The sequence below is a fragment of the Pinus tabuliformis genome, chromosome 9 (genome assembly GCF_031772625.1).
Source record: "Pinus tabuliformis cultivar Carrire ecotype Pingquan chromosome 9, CPIR1, whole genome shotgun sequence".
Classification (NCBI taxonomy): domain Eukaryota; kingdom Viridiplantae; phylum Streptophyta; class Pinopsida; order Pinales; family Pinaceae; genus Pinus; species Pinus tabuliformis.
The window spans coordinates 25,282,588-25,307,324 of record NC_142307.1 but is presented as its reverse complement, the minus strand read 5'-3'; the positions used below and the strand labels follow the sequence as shown (position 1 = coordinate 25,307,324).

At 39.9% G+C, this 24,737-nt stretch overlaps 2 protein-coding genes across 3 annotated transcripts; one reads left to right on the top strand and one right to left on the bottom strand.

Annotated features, from left to right (window-relative positions):
• Positions 1 to 4,988: 4,988 nt before the first annotated feature.
• On the bottom strand, positions 4,989 to 9,266 carry LOC149146927 (uncharacterized). The gene is made up of 4 exons (XM_089441666.1): positions 8,255 to 9,266; positions 7,589 to 8,101; positions 6,192 to 7,168; positions 4,989 to 5,633 (listed from the first exon to the last, which is right to left on the bottom strand). Exons 1-4 carry the CDS (start codon positions 9,264 to 9,266, stop codon positions 4,989 to 4,991), a joined length of 3,147 nt encoding a protein of 1,048 aa, XP_089297792.1.
• Positions 9,267 to 19,115: 9,849 nt separating this feature from the next.
• Positions 19,116 to 23,873, top strand: LOC149146926 (remorin-like). 2 transcript variants are annotated; one of them, XM_089441469.1, is made up of 6 exons: positions 19,116 to 19,326; positions 20,569 to 20,771; positions 22,096 to 22,179; positions 22,408 to 22,495; positions 22,827 to 22,908; positions 23,381 to 23,873. In XM_089441469.1, exons 2-6 carry the CDS (start codon positions 20,618 to 20,620, stop codon positions 23,579 to 23,581), a joined length of 609 nt encoding a protein of 202 aa, XP_089297595.1. In that variant the 5' UTR covers positions 19,116 to 19,326; positions 20,569 to 20,617; the 3' UTR covers positions 23,582 to 23,873. The 2 variants fall into 2 exon arrangements, with proteins under 2 accessions (XP_089297595.1, XP_089297596.1); XM_089441470.1 differs by lacking the exon at positions 19,116 to 19,326 and adding an exon at positions 19,412 to 19,562.
• Positions 23,874 to 24,737: the final 864 nt, after the last annotated feature.

Here is a 24,737-nt window from a genome sequence, read left to right as displayed (position 1 = left end):
TAGCGTACTTCAGTGAGAAATTAAATGAAGCGAAGAAGAAGTATTCTTCTTATGATAAAGAATTTTATGCTATTATACAAGCTTTTTAAAAAGTGGAGACATTATTTACTGCCAAAGGAGTTTATATTGTATTCTGACAATCATGCATTGCAGTTCATAAACAACCAGCCGAAATTGAACCAGAAACATGCCAAGTGGGTAGAGTTTTTGCAGAGCTTTACTTTTGTGATAAAGCACACAAGTGGTAAGTTGAATAAAGTCGCTGATGCTTTAAGCAGGGTAAATTTCATTGTGCAAGAATTAAAAGTTGGTGTTGTAGGATTTGAAGAAATGGTTGAAATGTATAAAGATGATGCAGATTTCAAGGATATTTACACAACAATTCAAAATCCAATAGCTCATAACCGAAGTCAATGGTTAGATTATCTTATCCAAGGAGGTTTATTGTTTAAAGGCAACAAGTTGTGTATTCCCAAATGTTCTATGAGGGAAAACATAATAAAGGAGAAACATAGTGGAGGATTATTTGGTCACTTTGGACAAGACAAAACCTTTGCTCAGGTAAATGCTTTTTATTATTGGCCAAAGATGTAGACTAATGTTAAGAGATTTGTTGAGAAGTGCAGGATATGTCAACACGCTAAAGGGAGAAGCCAGAATATAGGATTTTACCAGCCATTTCCAATACCAGACCGACCATGGGATGCAATTAGCATGGATTTTGTTTTGGGTTTACCTAAAACTCAAAGAGGGAATGATTATGTTTATGTTGTGGTAGATAGATTTTCCAAGATGGCACATTTCATTGCATGTAAAAAGACTAGTGATGCAACACATATTGCTAATCTATTTTTTTCAGAAATTGTAAGATTACATGGATTTCCTGTAAGTATTGTGTCTGATAGAGATACAAAGTTTGTAGGGCGTTTCTGGAGAACTCTTTGGAAGAAACTAGGAGCTAACCTCAGTTTCAGTTCAGCATACCATCCTCAAACAGATGGACAGACCGAAGTAGTAAACAGAAGCTTGGGAAACATATTGAGAAGTTTAGTGTATCAAAATCCTAAACAGTGGGATTTAGCACTAGCTCAGGTTGAGTTTGCTTATAATGACACTCCAAACCAAAGTATTGGAATGAGTTCATTTCAGATTGTTTTTGGGATGAATCCAAGAGGTGTGTATGAGCTTAGAACTTTGGGTAAACAGGAGACAAGAAGTGCAAAAGCTGAAGAGTTTGCAGAGCAGATGCAAAGACTAGAAGAAGATGTCAAAGGCATATTGCAGGAAAGCAGTAGCAAATACAAACAGAGAGCAGATATGAAAAGAAGAGAGAAGGAATTCCAAGTGGGAGATTTAGTGATGGTGTATTTGAGAAAATAAATATTTCCAACTAAGACTTACAATAAATTAAAAATGAAAATGATAGGACCATGTAGAATTGTAAGAAAGTTTTCAACTAATGCTTATGAAATTGAATTCCCAGAAGGAATTGGAATATCACCTATCTTCAATGTTGCATATTTGTATCCATACAAAGAGATAGAGACAGAGCTATAGGAGGAAACTACAGAGGATGAAGTTCAAATTTTGAACTGGGAAGAACAAATGCCAAAGACAGTTAAAAGAGAGGTGGAAGCTGTTTTGGATAAAAGAGTATCCAAAAGAACCAGAGGATAGGTTTATTATCAATATCTAGTCAAATGGAAAGGACAACCAGTGGACGATGCTAGTTGGTTGACAACAACAGAGTTGCAGAAGTATGGATTAAACCCTGAAAGTCTGAAGGATGATTCTTTTCTTCCCCAGGAGTTTGATGCAGGAGCATCCAGACTTAGCCAACAATGTGAAGGTTTGTTCACATGTTGTGGCTAAAAGAGTGACTTTCACTGACCCGAGTGGTCAAAAGTCAGTTTTAACCGAGAGGGTTGGATCTCTCGAAAATGATCTAAAATACATTATTGTAATAGTTAGGAAATTGTCTTATTTTAAATTGAAGGATAAGTTGTTAGCGTAGGTGTGTAGTGGAGTTTGAAAAAAGAGATTTGATTGTTAGATTGTTTAAAATAGAGATTGATTTGTTTGTACAGTTAGGATACGATTTGATTCGTAAAAAGAAGAAAATGTAATGAAGAGGGATTAGCTGAGAGGATGGAGGATTGAGTGAGAGGTGAGAGTTGAGTGATAGAGAGGGTTTTCAGATTGAAACAAAGGTCTATTAATTCGCTGTGATTGAGTTGAGAGGGCCAAGACTTTGTAATTGTTAATATATTGAAGGAATTTTATGTGTTGTGTATCTGTGTGTAATCATGGCGAAAACTCTTGTTTATCTCTGTGTATTCGCATTTTGAACAAAATCGGGTATTTTCCCTGTTCCACATTTTAAATTGTTAATTGTCGTGTTTATTTGTTAATCGGGTGTTTTAGCACTAATCGTAGTTATTAGTATCAACAACGGGGTAGAAGATCATAAAGAGACTTGATCGGGTTGAAGTCCCGTACGTAATCATATCCATCAATCACAAAGTCAACAACTGACGTCACCATCAATAGCGGGGGTTAGGCTAGTGTTTAACTTGTGTGTAATTTGAAGTACCGCAAGTCATAGGAATTGAGGACCTCCGTTATCCCACGGATATCAGATCATGAGTTGATCGTGTGTTAATCCCAAGAATGGACCTGAACCACTACATATAAGGATTTAGTGTTTGTTGATCAACGGTGTAGAGAAAGTCAACATGGGAAAACTGTTGTTCAATTTCGAAAGTGTTGTTCAATCGTACTTGCTGATCAATTCCGGAAGTGCTGTTCAATCGCACTTTCTGTTCAATTCTGGAAGTGCTGTTCAATCACACTTGCTGTTCAATTTTGGAAGTGTTGTTCAATTGCACTTGTTGTTCAATTTCAGAAGTGTTATTTGTAGAAATTTCATTGTAGATCACCTGATAATGCAATGCAACTAAAGCAAAATACTTGATCTACTTCTACAAACAAACTTGCGGAAGCTTAATCGATTTTGAGCAAGATCAAATAGAACACATATAACAGATGAAGAAGAAATCAATCACACATGAACATAGAAGAATACTCTGGGGAAAGCCTCAGCTAAAAACCCCGAACTTTGTATTATCATACAAGTGGAAATATCTCAGGATTACACAAAGCTTTAGCTCACAAGCTATCCAGCTCTCAGTACAATCCCTCAATGCTGCTCATAGACAGAATAAACAACACATATGCCTTCCTTCAGTCCTCCAAGCCTCCTATTTCCTTGCGTTGTTTCTCCTGGGTCCTCTAGCTGCAACCTGTGTGAATAATCCTCTCACACACAACACTGACGTCTGAAATAACTGCACAATCTTGAAGGAGATAATTCCTTCTACATGGATGAGTTTCCTTTATAGGAAAATTCCTCCAACTGATAGTACATTGTCCCTTCCTTTAATCTCAACTGGGTCTTCTCTGAACTGACATGCATGAGTTATTTATGAGAGAATATTCAATTTTCTGGAGAACACTAGTTGCATGCATGCATGCATTAACTGACTGAACTCACAATTAGTTCCTCCAACTGTTTGGAACTAATTTAACTAGAATTAACTCAGTTAACTGAGCTAAATAATTACAACTCATCCTTATCTCCTTAATTAAGGGATAACTTCCTCAATCAAAGGGATAACTGTTGCATGTCGTCACAAAGACTTCATGTTTGATTTTCTCCAACTAATTTTTTTTTTCTCGTTAAAACTATACTATTCTATTATATATAGGAACAGGAAAAACATTTACAATCACGGAGTCAATTTGCCAAAGGCCAACAATGGCACTCTAGACTGAGAGTTATCAGATAGAGCAGCCCACGTAGGGGCACCGCGACAGAGCAAAACAACCCACGCAGGGGCTTTAAACCATAGAAGTGCAGCGAGATCATATTTAACATCCCGCGCAGGGGCTCTGGGCAAAAAGTGTTCATCCCTCGCAGGGGCATCAAAAAACCTTCAACAAGATCCCTTTCGGGCCAAACAAACATAGCACAAACATACAGTAAGCCAACATAACAAACACAGAAAATCAAAATAGGACTTGAGCAGCTCCTGAGAGAGTGATGCTGAGCGGATGGACGGCTAATCATCTGGCTTCTCCTCAACCACCCTGCACCAGCCATATTTTTCCATTTCCTCTGCAGTAGGAAAATAATCCATGTCGTCATTGTCCCCCGTGGGTGATAACGCTGCCTAAGTATGAGGTAGGTTGGAGGCGTGCTCTGGAGCAGCCACTGGCATCTCCTCAACATCCTTTGAGCTCCCGCCCGGTTGCTTCCCTTTGCTGAGATGTTCCTCGCCATCATCCTGAGGTTCTTCAAGGAAGAGGACCGAGACGTGGGCATTGATACGGGATTTTTCCAGGGATCTGCTGAAGGAGAAAATGGCAGTGCCGAAAGCAGGCAGAGGTGCCGAGTCAGAATCTGGGCTTCTGGTATCCATGAATTGGCTTGATTGGAGAGGGTTGGCCTCAGCAATTCAATGGCAAAGGCATCGACAGCAGTGGGAGTGGGGATTTTCAAGTGAAGGACGAGAAGACCCTCCCCGGGCAGAGCCTCGACGGCTGAGCAGGCGCTGTCGAGGCCTGACCATCTTTGCAGAAGTACCAGGGGGGTAGAACAAAGTGGAATAGGAGGATTTGAAACGCCACCCGACCAGCCTTTCAAACTTGAAACAACGCTCAACTGACAGAGGGATGGCAAGAGCCGTTGCCCTGAAAACCATAGACCAGGCAAGAGCCTGCACAACAAATACCAAATACTGAGCGTGAACCAGCACATGACAATCCAACCCACCACCTTTCTTAAACTCTTCATCGCCTCCTCGAGTTCTGTACGCCATAACTGCTCGCTGCAGTCGCAACCAATACTCCGGACAGAGCATTGAATTGCCGTCCATGAACACCCATACATATATTCCTTGGCGGCGATCTCGCATTGAATGCCTGCCTTAAGCTTGAGGCAGCACATGGCTTTCATGTGGCTCCTCCCTTCCACCCGTCGTGTCACCCGCATCCGGGGAAGCAGCATCGCTTTTGACCAGTCTAGCGTATTCCTGAGCCTGGACATTATTTGGTATAATAGTCGTGTTTCCTGTGAGGAGAGTATTCTCATTTTCTACTCCTATGTTGGCCAGGAGGTCTGCAACCTTGTTGCCTTCCCTTTTTGTATGATTGAAGGAAATGGCCCTGTTGCTGCGGAGAGCTTGTTCGATGGCCTCTAGTCTTGCTTCGAGCCTCCAGCTGGCGGCGATTTTTTTTGCTTGAGAGCCATTCTGGAGGCGCTTGGCCATGTTTATGAGGATCTGGGAGTCTCCTTCCATGATCAGGGGTTGAAGGTTGAGATTCCAAGCGAGAAGGAGCCCTTGCCATAGTCCCTCTAGCTCAGCTGAGTTGTTGGTATCCCATCCCATGTTTCCGAAGTATATCTGCAAGGGAGTGCCTTCATGGTTCCTCAGAATTCCTCCAAAGCCAGCCATTCCAGGGTTGCCTTTGGAGGCACCATCGAAATTGAGCTTATAAGAATGCTTAGGGGGAGCGGTCCATGTGCCTTTGCTTATGATGCTACTTTTCGAGGGGCCGATCTTGTGTTGTTCCTAAGGTAGATGCAGTTGCCAGTTGTCTAGAATGCCTTTCTCGATGTTTAGAGAAGGAAGATCCTCCTGTGTCCAGGATCGGAGCAGCAGCGTTTCTTTGAGGTTCTCACAGAGCCTAATCCAAATGTCTTCGATCGATGAGCGCTGGTTTTTGAATATGCGTTTGTTCCTTTCCTTCCAGATGCTCCATAGGATGAGCCCTGGGATCATGTTCCACAAATAGTTGAGAAGCTCGCTTTTATAAGGATTCTGCGGCCAGTGTCTTAAGGAGTTGGTTATGTCGTTCTCTATTCTGCATCTTTTTTGACATCTAAAGCTCGCCTTTTCCCATAGCTGATTGGCTAGGGGGCAGGTGTCCAGGAGGTGTTGAAGAGTTTCCTCATTTTGATTGCAGTTAAGACAAATGGATGGACCATGAAAGTTTCTTCTCCTTAGTTTGTCCCAGGTGAGGATTCTTTTGTGGCCTACCAACCATAGGAAATAAGAGACTTTGGGCCAGGATCCAAGACCCCATATTTTGCTCCAGATTGGATCAGAAGGGGTAGTGATGTTGCATACGATCTTGTAGGCCTCTGAAGTGGTAAAGGCACCCTTTGGTCGGTATCCCCATCTTAGGATGTCATTGCCTTCGTCGTGTCTAATGCTTCTTTTCCGTAGCTCCTTCTCCAACTCCTCAGTTTCCCGAAGGTTTGTGTTATTGATTAGCTGATTACCCTGTTTCCATTTCCTGAATCCGTGCTCCGTTTCCTGCATCCAAAAATGTCGGATCTTTTCTTGCTGCTGCTCCTGCCTATTGAATTCCGGAGGTGGATGAAGAACGTGGGTGAGCTTTGGCATCTGGCTCCATGCATCTGTCCAGAATCTCGCTGTTCTGCCGTCCCTTACTTCCCAGAAACTGTGCTGCTGAATTAACTGGAAGTGCTGTTTGGCCGCATTCCATATTAGCGAACCTTTTTCATTGGGGGTGAACCTGATGAGCTCTTCCTGAGGTCTATTATTGGCATACTTGGCTGTCCAGATTTTTACCCAAGGTTTTTCTGGGTTAGTGATCCACTGCGACCATATTTTGGCGCTCATAATGGAGTTGCTATGCTCTGGGTCTCTCAGCCCAATGCCCCCTTTGTCTTTGGGCATGCAGACTGTGGTCCATTTAACTAGAGCCCATTTACGGTTAGTTGCCGAGCTGCCCCATAGGAAGCCACGTTGAAGATTCCTGATTCTTTTTAATACCCACTTCGGCGCTGCTAGGATTGAGAACAGATAAAGGGGCATTGCCTGAAGGACAGACTTAATGAGCACTACCCGACTGGCCAGATTCAGAGTTCTGTGCGTCCAAAGGTTAAGACGGGATTCAAGCTTCTCAATGAGAGTTCGCCAGGAGGAATGCTTTATGGCTGAAGCAGTGAGGGGGGCTCCGAGGTATTTGGAGGGGAGTGAGGCAGTGGGAAATCCTAGGATACGAGCAACCGCAGTCTTAACAGATGGAGGCGTGTGAAAGAAAAAAATCTGCGATTTGGAACAATTGACACTGGTGCCTGAAGCTTCAGAGAAATCATTGAGCAGGGATTTGAAGCAGGAGGCTTCCTGGACAGAGGGGTAGCCAAATAGCATGGTGTCATCAACAAACTGCTGATGAGAGGTAGCAGGGGTGTTGTGAACTGAGAGGCCTTTGAGCTGGTGAGATTGGAGGGCGTGTTTGATGTGGCGGCCAAGTCCTTCAGCCATTAGAACAAAGAGGAAGGGGGATAGGGGGTCCCCTTGCCTGATTCCTCTAGATGGTTTGAAGGGGCGGGAGGGGATTCCATTCACAAGGATGGAGAATTGAGTGGAGGTAATTAGACTCATGATCCAGCGAATCCACATAGAGCAAAAACCAAAGGCCATTAGCATTTGCTGAATGTAAGTCCAGCTGAGTTTATCAAAAGCCTTAGAGAGATCCAGCTTAAGAAGCATACCTGCTTGCTTTGATTGTTTGAGGGAGTGTATTATCTCGTGCGTGAGGAGAATGCCGTCCATGATATGTCTCCCTTCCACGTACCCCGACTGTTCCGGAGATATGAGCAGAGGCAACAGGGGCTTTAACCGGTTTGCGATAACTTTGGATATTACTTTGTAAATGACATTACAAAGAGCAATCGGCCTGTATTTGTCGGGGGTGATTGAATCCTCCTCTTTGGGGATGAGGGCAATGAAGGTGGAGTTGAGAGAGGGTAGCAGCCAATGGAGAGCTCTCGACTCTTCTACAATTTGCCAGACTTCCAGTTTTATCATCTCCCAGAAGGTGTGAAAGAACGTGGTGGTGAATCCATCCGGTCCAGGGGCTTTTCCTTCCTTAAGCTGGGACATTGCCTCGTCCACCTCCTGAGGCTGAATTGGGCGAAGGAGAAGCTCATTATGTTCCTCCGTAATGAGCCTTGGCACATTGTTGGTGATTCTTTCAATTGCCTGTCGCCTGTCTCCCTCAGGCTCTTGAAGGACATGATTGAAGTGATTAAGGAATTCCTCCTCAATTTCCTCATGCTTTTCTACTTTTACCCCCCCTTGCTTTTGAATGAAAGGTATGCTGTTGTGCATTCTTCTTTGAATAGTGGTTCTGTGGAAGAATTTAGTGTTTCGCTCGCCTTCCTTCAACCATCTGATTCTGGATTTTTGCTTCCAGTATACTTCCTCCTGCTTCCGCCTTTCCTCAAGTTGTCTGTGGATGCGTCGTTCCTGTTCCAGAGTCACCTCAGTGTGCCCCTCTGTGGTTATCTTTTGTTGGAGGTCCGTCAATTCCCGGTTTAGATCTTGTTGCGCTTTAAAGATGTCTCCAAAGGTCTCCCTGTTCCAGCGCTTTAGGTGATTTTTTAGAAACCTGAGCTTCTGTTGGAACTTATACATCTTGGACCCTTCTGGTGGGATAAAGGAAGTCCATGTAGTTTTGACAAAGTCTTTGAACGTGGGGTGCGAGAACCAGAACTCTTCGAAGCGGAAGGGTCTCCTGGTCAAATCACCTGGTCTTTGCCATTGAAGGGCAATCGGCCAATGATCCGAACCGATATGCGGAAGAATTGCAGCTGAAATGTCTCCTCCGAGGTGAACCGCGTTATCTGATATGAGGAAGCGATCCAGTTTGGATGCAATTTGATGCTTCCCTGCTCTGCGATTGCTCCATGTAAAAGTGCCATTACAAAAAGGCATATCTATGAGGGAGGTGTTCTGAATGAAGTCCTTGAAATGGGCATTTTCTTGCTCCATTCTATTTCTCCCCCCGATCTTCTCCTCTAGCTTGGTAATCATGTTAAAATCCCCTCCAATAATCCAGAGCGGGTGCCTCCTGTTGTTGTTCAAAGCTTCTATGGTGTCCAGAAGCGCAATTTTGCTTCCTGTATCCTGCGGGAAATATACATTTGATAGGTTTCCATGAATGTTCGTGCCTAAAATGTGGAAGGCTGCCTGGATGAGGTGATGAGAAGCGTGAAAATCTGAGAGATTTAACGCTTGAGTGTTCCATGCAATAGCAAGCCCTCCTGAAGCTCCAGAGGCATCTACCGCTACCGATCGACATCCTGGCCAGGCTTTGGAGAGAATGCTGCCTAAAGTAGAGCCATTACATTTGGTTTCCTGGAAAAAGCATAGTTGCGGCTTTTCCATTTTAATCATGTTTTTTAACATTCTGAGTTTCCCAGGGCTATTGAGCCCTCTTAGGTTCCATGATACTAGCTTCATGGTTCAACTATTAGCGGAGGGTTTATAGTACTTCGTCAATTTAGCATACCTGCCTGAGTCTACCAGGATTTTCCCAATCTCGATCGTTCTCTGTAGATCCGTTCTTCTTCCTCTCTTTTTGGTATCTTTTGGGGGGAGGCTTCCATCCCAATGGCTTCCTGGCTGTATACCTAGTTGATGCTGCTGATAGGCTCTCGAAATGACCACTTCCAGCTTGCTGAGTTGGGTTTCGGGTATACTGTCATATGCTTTCTTTTTGCATGCTAGTTCTAGTTCTAGAATGTCTAGGCCGTTCAGATCTATGCTTTCTGGTTCTTCTTCCATCTGTTGCACTTGACTGCTTCCTTCCATATTAATCTCTGAGCTTGGAGGGGGGTCTAGTTTTCCATCGACTTCCATATCCTTGTATTTCCCTGCCGACTCTTTCAGTCCTCCTGAGGGGTTATCTGTGATGATGATGGGGGATTGGCGTTTGGAGGGGGAGGCTGTAGGGGGGGATGGGAGGGGGAGGAAGGAGGGGCAGGGTTAGATTCAGAGATCGGGGGTTGCTCATCAGAGGTCTGAGCAAGGATTTCGAAACTGTTCTTAGTAGCTGGGCCATGGGTATTATTTTGCTGGGGTTTATTCCCATTTGAGGGTTTCTTGTGCGCGCACCTTCGGCTAGGGGCTTTGGTGAAGCCGTCCTGGGTTAGGGTTTCAGAGGGGTCAGGAGAAGTGGCTTTGGTATTCAGAGGACAGTCCCGGAATAGATGCCCAAGAGCATGGCATTTCCTGCAACGAAAGGGTACATGCTCATAGTCCAGAGGTTGAATCCATTCTTCATCACGGTGAGAGAGACTTACCGATTCTGGCAGGGCTTCGTTCAGGCGCATGAAGACGCAGATGCGAGCATAAGAAGTGTATCTGTGCATTTTTGTTTCTTCTGCAGCCCTGATGTACTCCCCCAGTCCATTTCCTATATCTTTGAGAATGTCCTCGTCCCAATATTCATCTGGAAGTCCGTACATTCTGATCCAAACTGGTGCCCAAGTGAGATCTTCCTTATCCGGGTTGAATCTTGGTATCCACTCCCTCAAATACAGGCCCGCTGAGTTGAAGAAGTAGGGCCCTGCTCCCAAAATTCTGTATTTGTCCTCAAGACAGAAAAAAATTGCTGTGAAAAAGCCTTTCGGCCCTAGCTGCAGAGTAACATCTCCTTTGGGCTTCCACTTCGCCGCAATCCATCCGTATAAGGCTCTTTCTGTCGGCCAGAACCCTATAAACTTCCCAATAAGGGCATGATCCCTCATGAATTCGATTCGCTTGTCAATCTTGTGTCCAGGTAGCTCTATTCGTGGCCGTTCTTTAGCTATAGGTTTACATGTTGTCGAGGAAACCTTCGGAATTTCTTCTGGTTTTTCCTCTCTGTCTTGTGTGACGCTGGCTTTGTCCTTCCGACCTCCTGTCTCCTTGTTTCCATGCTGATGCCTGTTCTCTTTGTTCAGTATCTCCTTGTCAACCGATCCAAAGACAAATGCCTGCTCAGGACCGTGCTGCGATGGGGAGGGCTCTGACGCCCTCCCCTGAGGAGATTCCATTGAGCTACTCTAGTACCCTGCAACGCTGCTACGCAACAGGTGATCTGGTCCCGTCTGTGAATGGATCCAGTGCTGTACCGTCTGCGCCGTGACGCTTTTTCAGAACCCTAATCACTGCAGCCGGAGTTTCCGATTTTCTCCAACTAATTAACTCAAGATGAATTAATTAATTATTTTTCAAACAACTGCTTCGACCAAATTCGAATTTAATTCTCAATTTTAATTCAGGTACTAATTAAAATTGGAATATATCCTGAAATGCTATTTATAGCAATGCTATTTTTAGCATTTCTATTTTATCATTCCTTGTTTCTATTTTCAACACTGGTACCTGAAATGCTAACTATAGCAATGTTATTTATAGCATTTTTTGTTGCTATTTTCAACACTCCCTCTCAACAAGAAAGGCATTCAACTCGAACTCAATCCTGAACCTTTGCAATGTTCTGCATGCAACACTTCTCCCTAGTGTTGTTGCTCCAGCAACTCTAGAAACAAAAAAATATCCAACCTGAATCAGAATGATATCTCTGTCATCAAAGTCTCTGACTGTTATTTCCTCTATCGACTGAAAACTCTGCACCTCTGTGCCCTTTAGTATCTGACTGCTCTAGCCTCTATCACTTTGATCTCTGACTGCATCAATGACATTGATTCCTCCTGCTGCATCCATGCTGCTTCTGGTCCTATCTCCCAGCACTGCATATGCACTGCACCTCCTCTCATCATGTTGCATCGTGCTGCCCAATGCTACATTGCAACTCAGTTACTAAGAAGTAAGTAACTGATCTCCCAACTGACCTCCCTGTTGGGCTAGAAACACCCTCTGATGCTGAAGTTCCCTCTGTTGCTGACAAGTGCTCCCTCTTTGACCTCTGCGCTGTTGCAACAACTCCCTGCATCTCGCACTGTTGCACACCTCTCTGTGCCATCCTGCACTGGTGCAACACTCCTGTGCCTCTCACATTGCTACAGCCTGCTAGTTCTGCGCTATCTTGGGATTCCTGCACTGTAGTTCTCTCTGCACTTCATCCACATCTGTCTCTACCCACTCAGCCAATCTTGCTACTCCTCGTCTGGGCTCCCGTAGCAAGGTATAATCAAAGAGGTTGGGTACCTCAAGGATCCTACCCCTATTTCAGCCTTCTTGGGACTATCACTCCACATTGCCCCACCTCCCACCTGGAGGTATGACTGCATGTGATCCCTCTACCCACTTGGCTTGAAATTTCCCCCTATGAGGTCTCTGCATAAGTGGATGCCTCCACTCGGTCTCCTCTCAACTTCTCCAATTGTGGCTACTCCACAACCTCCTAAAGCTGCTTCACCAATTGTGGCTCCTCCACAATCGTCTGAGACTTTTTCTGGCGCTGCATGTTGAGAGGCAATGTATTCTCCCTCTCAACCACCAAGTCTCCAACATTTGACTTGCTCCTCAAGGCTTTGCATGCATCTTGTACCTCAAGTGCATACAGGTTCTTGGCTAGCACACCAATCTGTTTCATCTTTCTTGCTGTCACAAAATTTTATGGAAAAAGAGCTGATTTTAAATCAACGATATCTCCCTCATCCGAACTCCGATTTAGCCGATTTTTTTTTTGAATTTGGGTATTTTTTTGCAAGGAATCCAGATCTGCTATTTGTTTCTAAAAATTTTGCACAGAAATTTCCAGATCTGCTCTGAAATATCGCGGCCCATTTTTTTTTTACTTCGAATTTTCTTCTTCGTATATTGTTCACTACTTTGATCACCTTTGCTCTGATACCATGTAGAAATTTCACTGCAGATCACCTGATAATGCAATGTAACTAAAGAAAAATACTTGATCTACTTCTATAAACAAACTTGCGGAAGCTTAATCGATTTTGAGCAAGATCAAATAGAACACATATAACAGATGAAGAAGAAATCAATCACACATGAACACAGAAGAATACTCTGGGGAAAGCCTCAGCTAAAAACCCCGATCTTTGTATTATCATACAAGTGGAAATATATCAGGATTACACAAAGCTTTAGCTCACAAGCTATCCAGCTCTCAGTACAATCCCTCACTGCTGCTCATAGACAGAATAGACAACACATATGCCTTCATTCAGTCCTCCAAGCCTCCTATTTCCTTGCACAGTTTCTCCTCGGTCCTCTAGCTGCAACTTGTGTGAATAATACTCTCACACACAACACTGACCTATGAAATAACTGCGCAATCCTGAAGGAGATAATTCCTTCTGCATGGATGAGTTTCCTTTATAGGAAAATTCCTCCAACTGATAGTACATTATCCCTTCCTTTAATCTCAACTGGGTCTTTCTCTGAACTAACATGCATGAGTTATTTATGAGAGAATATTCAGTTATCTGGAGAACACTAGTTGCATGCATGCATGCATTAACTGATTGAACTCACAATTAGTTCCTCCAACAGTTTGGAACTAATTTAACTGGACTTAACTCAGTTAACTGAGCTAACTAATTACAACTCAAATACAACTCATCCTTATCTCCTTAATTAAGGGATAACTTCCTTAATCAAAGGGATAACTGTTGCATGTTTTCACAAAGACTTCATGTTTGATTTTCTCCAACTAAATAAATCAAGATGAATTAATTAATTATTTTTCAAACAGCTGCTGAGACCAAATTCGAATTTAATTCTCAATTTTAATTCAGGGACTAATTAAAATTGGAATATATCCTGAAATGCTATTTATAGCAATGCTATTTTTAGCATTTCTATTCTATCATTCCTTGCTGCTATTTTCAACACTGGTACTTGAAATGCTATCTATAGCAATGCTATTTATAGCATTTCTATTTTTAGCATTTCTTGTTGCTATTTTCAACACTGTTCAATCGCCAGACTGTTGTTCAATTGAGACGTTATTCAATTGCCGGTTGCTGTTCAATTGCTGTTCAATTGGCAATCTGCGTCAGTTAGCCTAACTTCAACAATCATGTCAGCCTAAAGGTCATATGAAGAAGTGTATATATAGCCTACTTGGCCTCACTTGAAGAATACAATTCGATCAACTTGACTTGAATTTGGAGAAACAGAAGTATGAAGAGAGGGTCTAGAGAAGTATGAAATAAAAGTGCGAAGAAGATAGATCGAAGATAAGGTTTATTTTGGGAAATACGAAGGAGTTTCTTTTGGGGAATGCGAAGTTAGGGTTTCTTATGGACCAACGAAACTAATTTCTTCTGGGGCAATGCGAAGAAGGGTATATTCTAGGGTAGTACAAGGAAGGGTATCTTCTGGGGCAGTGCAAAGAAGGGTATCTTCTGGGCAGTACGAAGAAGGGTTTCTTCTGGGGCAGCAAGGAAGGATTCTTCTGGGAAGGTTGAAGTAGAGATCTAGAGACTGATTTTCTCTAGAGGAAACCAGTAAATACCTAGAGTCCAAGATTCTCTAAGGGATGTTGAGAAGGAGCAGTGAGAAGGATTGAGACCGAGTTTCTCTAGAATGAGCCGAGGGGAGTAGTTCAAGCTCAAGAAGAAAGGCAAAGGAAGGAAGAGGAAGAACATCAAGGTTAGAGATAAAGTTCTTAAGAGGATACTAGAGTCAAAAGTCTATGTCATGGTCTTGGTACTTATCCATTGAATATCTAGAAGAAGAATTGTTGATCAGGTTTTCCTCTCAAGAGGTGAGAGGTTTTTGCCCTAGTTGACAAGCTTATATACTGTTTCACTTGTCATTTATTGTGCATATTGGTAATTGTCTTGATGAAGAGAACACATTAATAAGCTAACAAAGAAAATATCATAAGCTAAGAAGTAAAAGTATATCACAAGAAATTATCAAGCCAAGAAATTGTTAACTTTGAATGCCCTAGATTTCTCAACACAAATCCCCCCGATTGTGACTTGATTTACAAAGAGGAGGACAGGTCGTAGACCCCTAAAGGTTTACTAGTAGTTACGATTAGGCGAGTTGTTGGGTTCCTTTGTGATACAAAAAAAACAATGTAACTAATAAAATAATAATTAAATATAATAAATATTAATCAACATGTCATGTCTAAATGGTCATGAATGTGTAAGGGTACGTTACGCTATATTAAGTTGGGCCCATTCATTGTAACAACCTTCTCATTCATTATTCCTTCATTCTTTTATAAATCAATATATTTTATTGGGCACTCAAAAATTGTGTGCATCATCTTGTATCAAAGCCTGTGGTTACAAAAGTCCATGGTATTGGAAATATAGGATGAAAAATAAAATTAAACAAATAAGGAGGAAGAGTAAAGTTTCAATTTCCGATTAGTGGTTTATAGGCCCATGGTATTTCCTACCATATAGGGAAAAAATATAGATTTTTTTTTTAAATAGTGATAACCTTTGAAAAAAAATAGTCAATTAATTTTAGTCAAAATTGATCCAAAAACTCCATTGATGATTATGACAATGTATATGAGTGAATTCAATACAATATTAATCAAAATGGAGGAACAACAAGAACAATGTGATGAAATGTACAAGGTGCTTTAGAAGTGATTAAGAGAGAAACATGCATTTTTAGAAGTATGAATTAATTAAAATCGTAATATCATACAACACGATCAAACATAGCTAAAGAACTTCATAAAAAAAAAATTAGTTGAATTAAAAGACAGATTCACTATGTTAGAAAGTCTTATAACAAACCTTGATAAGTCGAAAAACATAGTCAGTCCACAACACATTTATTTAGATGCTTCGAGCCCACCGAGCCCCTCAACATACCAAACCCACAAATAAATATTTCTTCGAGCTTGTCTAACATACCAAACCACAAATAAACATAGCTTTGAGCTTGGCTAATACACCAAACCTACAAATAGACATACCTCCTCATGGCATGGTGTTCATAGCCAACTTCCACTATATAACCAACCAACCAAAGGACTTCTTCGTTAGTCACATGAATCTATTTCTCAACTTTCTATGAATTTGGAAATTGCTAATAGATCATCACAAGATGTAGATGTTCAAAAAATAATGTCTATGATTCAAAAATCCAATACTTGTTGTAGTAAACAATTCAAGGGAAAAATTAGTTCAAAAACCATGATATCCAATCGCTGCAAAAGGCTCAATTTCTTTCATGACTACCACTTTGATGAATATGGCAGTGGACAATCCAAAGACATCACGGAAGCATGTATCGTCAATTGCTTTATATTTATGGTGTCTATGAAATATCAGATAAACTCATGGTTGACAGTGTTTAATCAAGAGATAAAAAGAATTACAAAATGGTTGAAAATTCCTATACCTATTTGTAATATCTAGTATAATGAGCATGATGATTCTCTAATATTGTTTCTTCAAGATAGAGAAGTAGGATATCGACTAGAAATTGCCCAAATTGAAGGATTCTACCAATGTTTTGTAGAATTCACATGCCATTTTCAAGAAGAGAACCAGACACCATTTTTAGCTTTGACTTTTTCAACTATAGGGGTATTTTCCATAGCCCCTTGTAGAGACAACATAAGGTATTTGAATTCAAAAACTATAGCATTCTCTATATAATGCAAACAATGATTATTTGTTGACCTAACTGAAACATATGCTACAAATTAGAAAGTTATGAAAACTCCTTAATGGCAATGTTCAATGGCGATCTCCAAAATAAAATTCCTCATTTCTGCAATGAACAAGCTGCCCTAAAAAGCCTCCAGCAAACCCATAATCAAGATGAAAGACCACAAGGAGAGACAAATTCATTTGGGATTGCTTTGAAGACAAAGCATTCTTTAAAGGAGTAGGAAATGTTATATATAATATAAACAATAAATAATAAATAAATAGTGAAACTAACCATAATAATAATTAAATATAATGAATATTAAATAAAATGTCATGTCTAAATGGTCATGACTATTCGTAAGGGCACCTTAGGCGATATAGTAAGTCGGGCCCCATTTATTGTAACAACAATCTCATTCATTATTCGTTCATTATTTTTATAAATCAATATATTTTATTGAGCACTCAAAGATTATTAGTGCTTTTATTAATGCTAAATTCACATTGTTTTCCAAGCAACGGGTCTTGAATGCTAGAGAGCAAGGCATTTAGTTCTTTCATGTGACATTAAAGGATTGTGAGGTTAGTGACAGATTCTTCTCCCACTCATGTAAACCAAAATGTGCTTTGTGGCATCGACATAGAGGAGATCCCTAGGTTCATTAAGCTCAATTTTATTTAGGAGTTTTAGGTTTCATTTTGTTCCATGACTGCAAACCGAAAAACCTTTATTTAGGGATGCACTTCGCATTTCCATTTGTTACAAAACAACAAACATAAAGCTCCACAAAGCTCCATTTATGAGAGTTTAATTGAATCAAAATGCAATTCATTATAAACCTCACACACGGGGGCACGCACACATATATTTATATTTCTATGTAAATATGATATTTTCTTTTATAATTATATATGTATATACACATATTTTCTCTCTCTCTTCCCAAAAAAATTGTATACTTGTTATTTTATTGAAATCAAATTATACAAAACACTATTCAATTACAACCTCTCAGGCAAGTCTCTCGAGATCTATGGCATTCTAACAAATCCAAAACTTAAAACAATCAAATATAAAAACAAACAAGGTCCCAACGATTTCAACATTTCAATTTCATAAAATGTTGTTTGGAATTTACCCTAAGGACATCAACGACTTTTTCTGTAGTCACTAAATGTCTTACAGGCTGGAGTAATGCTCCCTTGGATCTTCTGTCTGCATCAACATTGTGTTCCCAGATATGTGATGCCTCCAAGTCAAAAAAATTCATATAATTGGTGAATTCTTTGTTGCCAAAGATTTATGGCCAAATTCTGTAATGTACCCATCCCCAAAAACCAATCAATAACCACTAACGAATGGCCAAAAAATTGTAAAATTTTCTTTCTTGATGATGATGATGATTAACGTCCACTAAGACCAAATTGGTCTATCAGACCTATAATTTCTTAGTTGCTAATTCTCTGGCTCCTCGTCTTTCTTGGCGAGATTGGTGTTATAGCTTTCTTTTTTTTCTCTACGGTTTTCCAACTTTCTTTATCTTGCGTCTCCTTCATCTCTTTTGGTTCTTGGGACATTGGTGTCTTAGCTTCGCGATCTATTGTGTTTGTCCTTTTGAAGATAGTCGGAGAAGAAGTTTTGTCTAAAAAATCTACTTTATTGTTAAATGAATATATATAAAATAATTTTCGATTAAAATTAAATAATAAATATATAATTATTTCAATTAAAATAAAATTAATTATAATATTAGTTTCAAGAATAACAACATTACCATCATCATTTTTTCCTTTTGATAACTTTAAGTTTCACAGAATTTCACAGCATATTAATTAAAATAAAACTTATCATGTAAATATAACAAAATAATGAGATTTGCAATAATTATCATTATCGCTTATCATGTAACTATAACAAAATAATGGGATTGATAATGCTAATTATAATGGGATTTGTAATAATTAGCATTACCATGGTAACAACTTTTAGCTCGATGGTACCTGCAAAAACATTAATCATGAGATATTCCACTGTTATCCAGAAAGCCCATTATATCAAGTAACTGTAATATTAGGCAAAAAATGGTAAGGCGAGGATACCATATTGTTACTATGAGTTATTTGAAAATGATGACAGATATCGATATCTACGGGGCCTTGTACGAATTTGATCCTTGTTTCTTCTGTCCTGCCAAATATAATAAATGCCGGCCTACCCATTTATATCATGTAACTGTAATATAAGGTTAAAAAGGGTAAGGCGAGGATACCATATTACAAACCTTAAATGTTACTATGAGGTATTTGAAAATGATGACAGATATCTACTGGGATTTCTACGAATTTGATCTTTGTTTTACTATGAGATATTTGAAAATGATGACAGATATTTACTGGGATTTCTTCGAATTTGATTTTGTTTCTGTCCTGTCAAATATAATAAATCTCGGTCCACACTTTCATATAGTGTTTGCCCGGCCCACATTCTCCTACCGTGCTTGGTTGTCATTGCTTGGCCTCCGTGTGAGGTCACAGATCATTCCTGCCAGTCTTGTATGGAAAGACAAAGGGGACAGACAGCGTTATGACCAAAGGTGCCTTGTTCTTTACAACAACTGCCATACATTTCCAACTTACTCAAGCATTACTATACAAATGGGGTAATGTGGCATTGGCCAACCTAATCCATCTCCTTACATTTCACATCACGTCTTATAAAGGCTTGATGGCCGCTTACCCACCATCTATCTTCTAGGATATACACACAGCGGACTCGTAAGATACACAGAATATACACGGTGCCTGTTTTCTAGAAACCGACTTGAGGATTCAGAATAAAACAGGGTCTGCAGGGCATCAGCCAGGTCAAATCTGGTTAGATCTTCTGTGTTCAGGTCAGTACGGTGCAAAACCTGTAATTTGGATTTGTTTTTGTCTGAAATCATGAAACTCTAGTGTTTTTTTCTCTTTTCATGTCATCATGAAGCTCTAGGTTTTTTTTCTTTTTCATGTCAGTATGATGCAAAAATTGCTTTCTGGTTTTATTGGGCATATACCCATTTTTATCCAAGTTATGAGGCTCTGGAGGATTGTTGTGTAAGGGGCAATTTCCACACCCTTTTCACAGTAGGTAAGGGCAATATCCATGGTCTGCTATGTTAAGATGAATCCCAATTACATTTAGAAATATAAGTTGCTATGTTATGAAGAATCCCAAAGGCAGTTAGGGAGGTGGATTGGTATGTTATGTATATTTCGATACTGTTTGAGTGGGGAATTCGTTAGCTGACTAATGTCTACTAAGATAATCACCTTTCAAGCCAAACTATTGTTAGCAGAGCTCAGGGAATACCTTTCAAGCCAAAATATTGTAACTAAGATAATCACCTGGTAGCTCAGGTTGGTCAGGTTATCCAGATTTCATACCTGGGCTATGCTCAGGTAGTTTCAGGAACTGACCTCTGGGTGTCAGGCAAGAGACCTTATGACACTGACCATGTGAAGGTAGGCAACCTTAACAGCACAAGCTCTGTAAAGGGCTACTCACCTGAGCTTTGCAAAAGTTTGGATATGGCTTAACTTTGCCACACGTTATGAGAAACCTGACCAGGAGATCAGTTTCTTGTTCTGTTCCCCTATTCTCATTCCCATGCCTCTTTTGAGCCTATATTAGCACATTACTAAATTTTATATGCATAAAATATTCTGGGCAGGCAGGGTGGGTTCTGGTTTCTTATCCTCCCAAACCATCCAGCCCTGTTTCTTGTTCCATTCCCATTTCCTGTTTCTGTTAACATGGACCCGAGCTATACTCAGTTAAGTGACCTTCCAGAATTCTCTATGCAAAGATCGGCAACCCTTTCTTGCACAAAGCCTGTGGAGGGTCACCTACCTTAGCTCTGTAAATGGTTGGTTATCACTTTGCTTCGGTATGCTCAGGACTTGATCATTACCTTCATTAAAAGAAGGCCAGACTTTCCAAACAAGAACCTAACATGATTGAGAAATATGTGGGGAGTTGCCCATATTTCAAACCTTTACAATTCTCTTATATGCCGCATATTTTGATCCATAGAAAATTTTATAACAATAGTGTCTTCTGCTGTTGTGAATTAATGGCTTTTTTTTGTGGTCAGAGTTGTGTTGCTATATAAGAAATAAGATATCACAAGGAGGATCTTAGACATGGCTGAAGAACAAACTCTATCGGAGCATCCTTCGGCTCCTGTTGTCACTAAGGATGTCCTGGAAGAAAATTCTGTATCTGAGCAGCCTGCGATGGTTGCTGAGGAAAAACATGCCACCGGTGATGAATCTAAGGCTTTGATGATTGTTGAAAGTAAGTAAGAATCCGTTCATGCCTTTATCCTTCACAATCAGAAAATTCAACAAGAAAAATGGGATCGATAATGTTAATGATGCTTTTCTATTAAAAACACTTGTATTCTGTATCTATTAAAGAAAACCATGTAAGCCAAGCTTCCCGGGTGATTGGAACCTCAAATTATGGTTTTTAAGCCTTTTTTCTACTGTAAGTATTTTAAAAGCTCCTTACGTGCTTGAGGATCCTGTTACCGATATCCCGGTAGAGTCTGCATTTGCAGTAGGGGCCTATATTGTATGTAATTATGCAAGAATTGCTAATACTGAAATATTCCATTGGATTGAAAGTATGATGTGCTCTTCCAAATACCATCCTCCAGTGATAAGTACTTCCTAGGATCAAACCTGCTTTAGTGTTTGTATGTGGTCTGCCTCAGTGCCTATTAGGTTGAAGAACCCAGTTATGGAGTTTGGTTACAAGATTGAAACTCAAAGGGATTGACAGGGGCCTGTAGAAGCAGTGGAGTACATGATAATGTGCACATCCTTAGCAGGAGGTAACTTGAACAAGTCTCCCTGCCCTAACCAGGTGGTTTGAAAATTTAAACAGGTGCTTCATGGTTGTTGTCAGCTCACTTTGGGAAACATTTAGTTAAGTCCTATAATGAGCAATATTTTTGTTTTGTGTTGCCAATACATGCTCTTGCTGCCTCAAACTCTAGAACCCTTTCTCAGTGAAGAGATAGGGATCGGGCATTAGGAAGATGGTGAGACTTAACAGACTTGAAAGTTGGCCATACTGGTCCTAAAGCATTTATCTAACTATCATAATTTTTCCATTCTTCATTCTGTTTTTATAATTAGCAAGCTTGCCACAATTGGAGGCTTTGCCTTCCATGGGTTGGGGCTCATAATGTATTCTACGGTACAGCCCTCCAGACTGTTTTCTTTTTTTTGTCCAAATATTGGCAGCTGATTCAAGCATGGAGTTCACACTGTGCAGTGCAATTTGTTGTCTTGTCCCTTACATTGACTTTGCAACACAAGCACTTTTAAGAATTTGCTAAGTATATTATATTGTTGTTGCATGCTACACATTTTGTCTATACATTTACTAGCGTTTTCTTTGTAAATCTCATCATATTGGGTTTCCTCTCATAATGCATTGCCTTTCATGCCAACGCCCATTTATTCTTATCTTGTCAGTGTGCTCAAAAGAAGATTTGGAGGTTGGGGGCATGTTCTAAATTTCTGTGGTGCCCTGCCCCCTTTTACTACATCTTATCCAGAAGAGCCATTGTCTGTTTATAGAGTTGATATTTGTTTCCTCTTTTGGTCAGCGGAGAAAAAGGAAGCAGAGAAAAAGGAAGCAGATGTTGGGCCCGTGCCATTGAAAATATCAGAAGGAGGATCTGTAGACAGAGGTATGCATTCATTTATAATTTTAACTTAGTAATGACGCTACACAAGAAACATTCACCAAATATTTACAGAGGTGGTTTTGTAGATCTAGTAAGTATTGCAAATGATCTGGGAAATAAAATAGGCATTGCAAAAGATGTTTACAATCGCTTTTATGATAAACATTAATTGATACAGACACAGAACACTACTTGATTCCTGTACTGATATGTTTCTGTTTGTATTTGTAGATGCTGTTTTAGCGAAGGTTAATGCAGAGAAGAGATTGGCTCTCGTCAAAGCATGGGAAGAAAATGAGAAAGCAAAAGCTGAGAACAAGTAAGTTAACTCTTTACATTCTTCATGAACAATTCAGGGGAGTGCAAAATATCTCTACTTTTCAGAGTGTTCTTCCATGTTATTCCCGATATACATTTTCAGAGGTTGTAGCAGAACGATTTCTCAAAGTCTTGAATGTGAACCCAGATAATGATATTGGTGTTTCTATCATCCTTCTTTCATTCATAATATAGTTTAATTCTTCCAACTTCAATTGGATCAGCAATTCAACCCTATAGCAAACAGTCTATGTTTCAGCAATACATGGGAGATAGACAGATTCCATACATCCTGCTTACAAAGCTTTTCAATTGTGGGCTGTATTCTTTAGATTCTACAAGGCAGTGTCAACCATTACAGCATGGGAAAATACGAAGAAGTCAGCTGCAGAAACAAGGATGAAAAGAGCTGAGGTAAAATATTCCTCCTCTGGCTAATTTTTATGCAGTCTGATGTTCACAGAACTTATTAATAGAGAGAAAACTTTGCAAAACTACCATTCCATTCAAGGTTCACTGGTGGATGTGGCATTACCTGCATTACCCACATGTATAACAATCGTGAGATAGAGGTGGCTTATGAGGCATTACCGGCATCAAAAGCTTTGCCAATTTGGAAAAAGACTTTGGATTGCAAGTCTCTAGATTGATGTGTTAGCATTGCCCCTCTCTTTTGTACTAACATCACAGGAGCTTTCAGTGTAATGCCTTATGGGCTCTCTTTAACTTGTAGTTGTTATCTATGTGCTATCTGAAAGTGTAAGCTATCTTTCACTATCTTACTATAGTGGCATATCCTTATGATGGATCTCATTCCGCTTTAATACTCTCCTTCCTCCTTCTGGCTACTACTTGCTTGTCTTTGAATTCCTTGCTGTGTCTGCAGGAGAAGTTGGAGAAGCAGAAAGCAGCATATGTTGAGAAAATGAAAAATGAGATTGCTATTATCCACAAGAAGGCAGAGGAAAAAAAGGCCATGGTTGAGGCTAAACGAGGAGAGGACTTTCTTAAGGCAGAGGAGTTGAGTGCCAAATATAACGCAACAGGCCAGATGCCAAAAAAGTTCTTGCTGTGCTTTGGAGGCTAGCAGGTTTTTCACTACAATTGCTGTGAATATCTTGTTTGTTTGGATATGTAGAATATTGATCAGAAAGATTGTGTTCATTTAACTGTATTTCTTGAACACATTTGATGGGACCAAGTTGTACAAGTCTTGATTAGAATAATGTGTATTGTATAGTCCACTTAGGAGTCTCAGTCTGTTGATTTAAGGACAATGCTTGCCAATATTTATTGTGTTGATCTGGATTCTGAAGTCAGGTCTGGTTCTCAAGAATAAATCATCATTTATTCATAAATATATATATTGATTTGTATAATATACTGAATTTCCATTGAACATGTGCTAAGTATTAGGGTCATGCTACTTTTGAGCTGAGAAGCTAAAATAAGAGAGCATTTGTCATCCATAAATTATTTCAATGTTAATGAGATTGCCATTTTATGTACCAAAGACCATTCGCGATGTATAATTGTTTCAATTTTATCAAGACGCCATTTCAATTTTCATGATTAAGTCAAATTCGAATTGAGTTTTATAGTACTCTTCTTTTTGGGACATGTAAAGATGGAATGTTGTAAAGAATCTGCTACTCAGTCCTTAATAAGTATTCCCTACATTTATAAAAATGCAAAATAGCTAATGCTCTTGGGTGCCCTCCAATATACTTATCTAAAGCAATATGCCATGCTTACTTCTACTACTAAACTGTAAAGACCATGGCCACACAGAAAGATCTCATTTTTCATTGGTTACTGCAAATACAAGTGACAACATAATATGTTCTTGATAGATGCAGGTTTAGTTTTAACTATGAGCCAGATTTCTCAGAAAAATTCCTCGTTTAGTGTGGGGCTGCTTTTATTGTTTCTGATTCCTAATCAAGTCAGACTAGTTCTTATGTCTAGGAAGTCAAACTGATGAGCATTTCATAAATTTCTGTTTTCTATTCATGTAATTGCTCACCCAATATTTTCTTCTTCATGTTTATCTAGTTGTATAGAACTGGCATTGATGTATGAATAATCATTAATTTAATAAGAGGTACACTGTAAAAATAATCATAGATATCATCGATATGTGCATCCTCATCCATGCAAACAACAAAGGTATCATGGGTCATAATATTATTTTCTTCCATAGAAACAATTCCATCACCTTTGCCATTGCTACTACAAATCAT

Excerpts from the sequence above, each read along its gene's own strand:
- LOC149146927 (XM_089441666.1), bottom strand. The coding sequence starts at position 9,266 with ATGGAAAAGCCGCAACTATGCTTTTTCCAGGAAACCAAATGTAATGGC. Across the intron at positions 8,102-8,254 it reads AATCAGATGGTTGAAGGAAG|AGCCTGAGGGAGACAGGCGA; the intron begins GCGAGCGAAACA and ends ATGTCCTTCAAG. Across the intron at positions 5,634-6,191 it reads CTTCAGAGGCCTACAAGATC|GAACAACACAAGATCGGCCC; the intron begins GTATGCAACATC and ends CATCTACCTTAG.
- LOC149146926 (XM_089441469.1), top strand. The coding sequence starts at position 20,618 with ATGGCTGAAGAACAAACTCTATCGGAGCATCCTTCGGCTCCTGTTGTC. Across the intron at positions 22,496-22,826 it reads AAAGCAAAAGCTGAGAACAA|ATTCTACAAGGCAGTGTCAA; the intron begins GTAAGTTAACTC and ends TGTATTCTTTAG. Across the intron at positions 22,909-23,380 it reads CAAGGATGAAAAGAGCTGAG|GAGAAGTTGGAGAAGCAGAA; the intron begins GTAAAATATTCC and ends CTGTGTCTGCAG.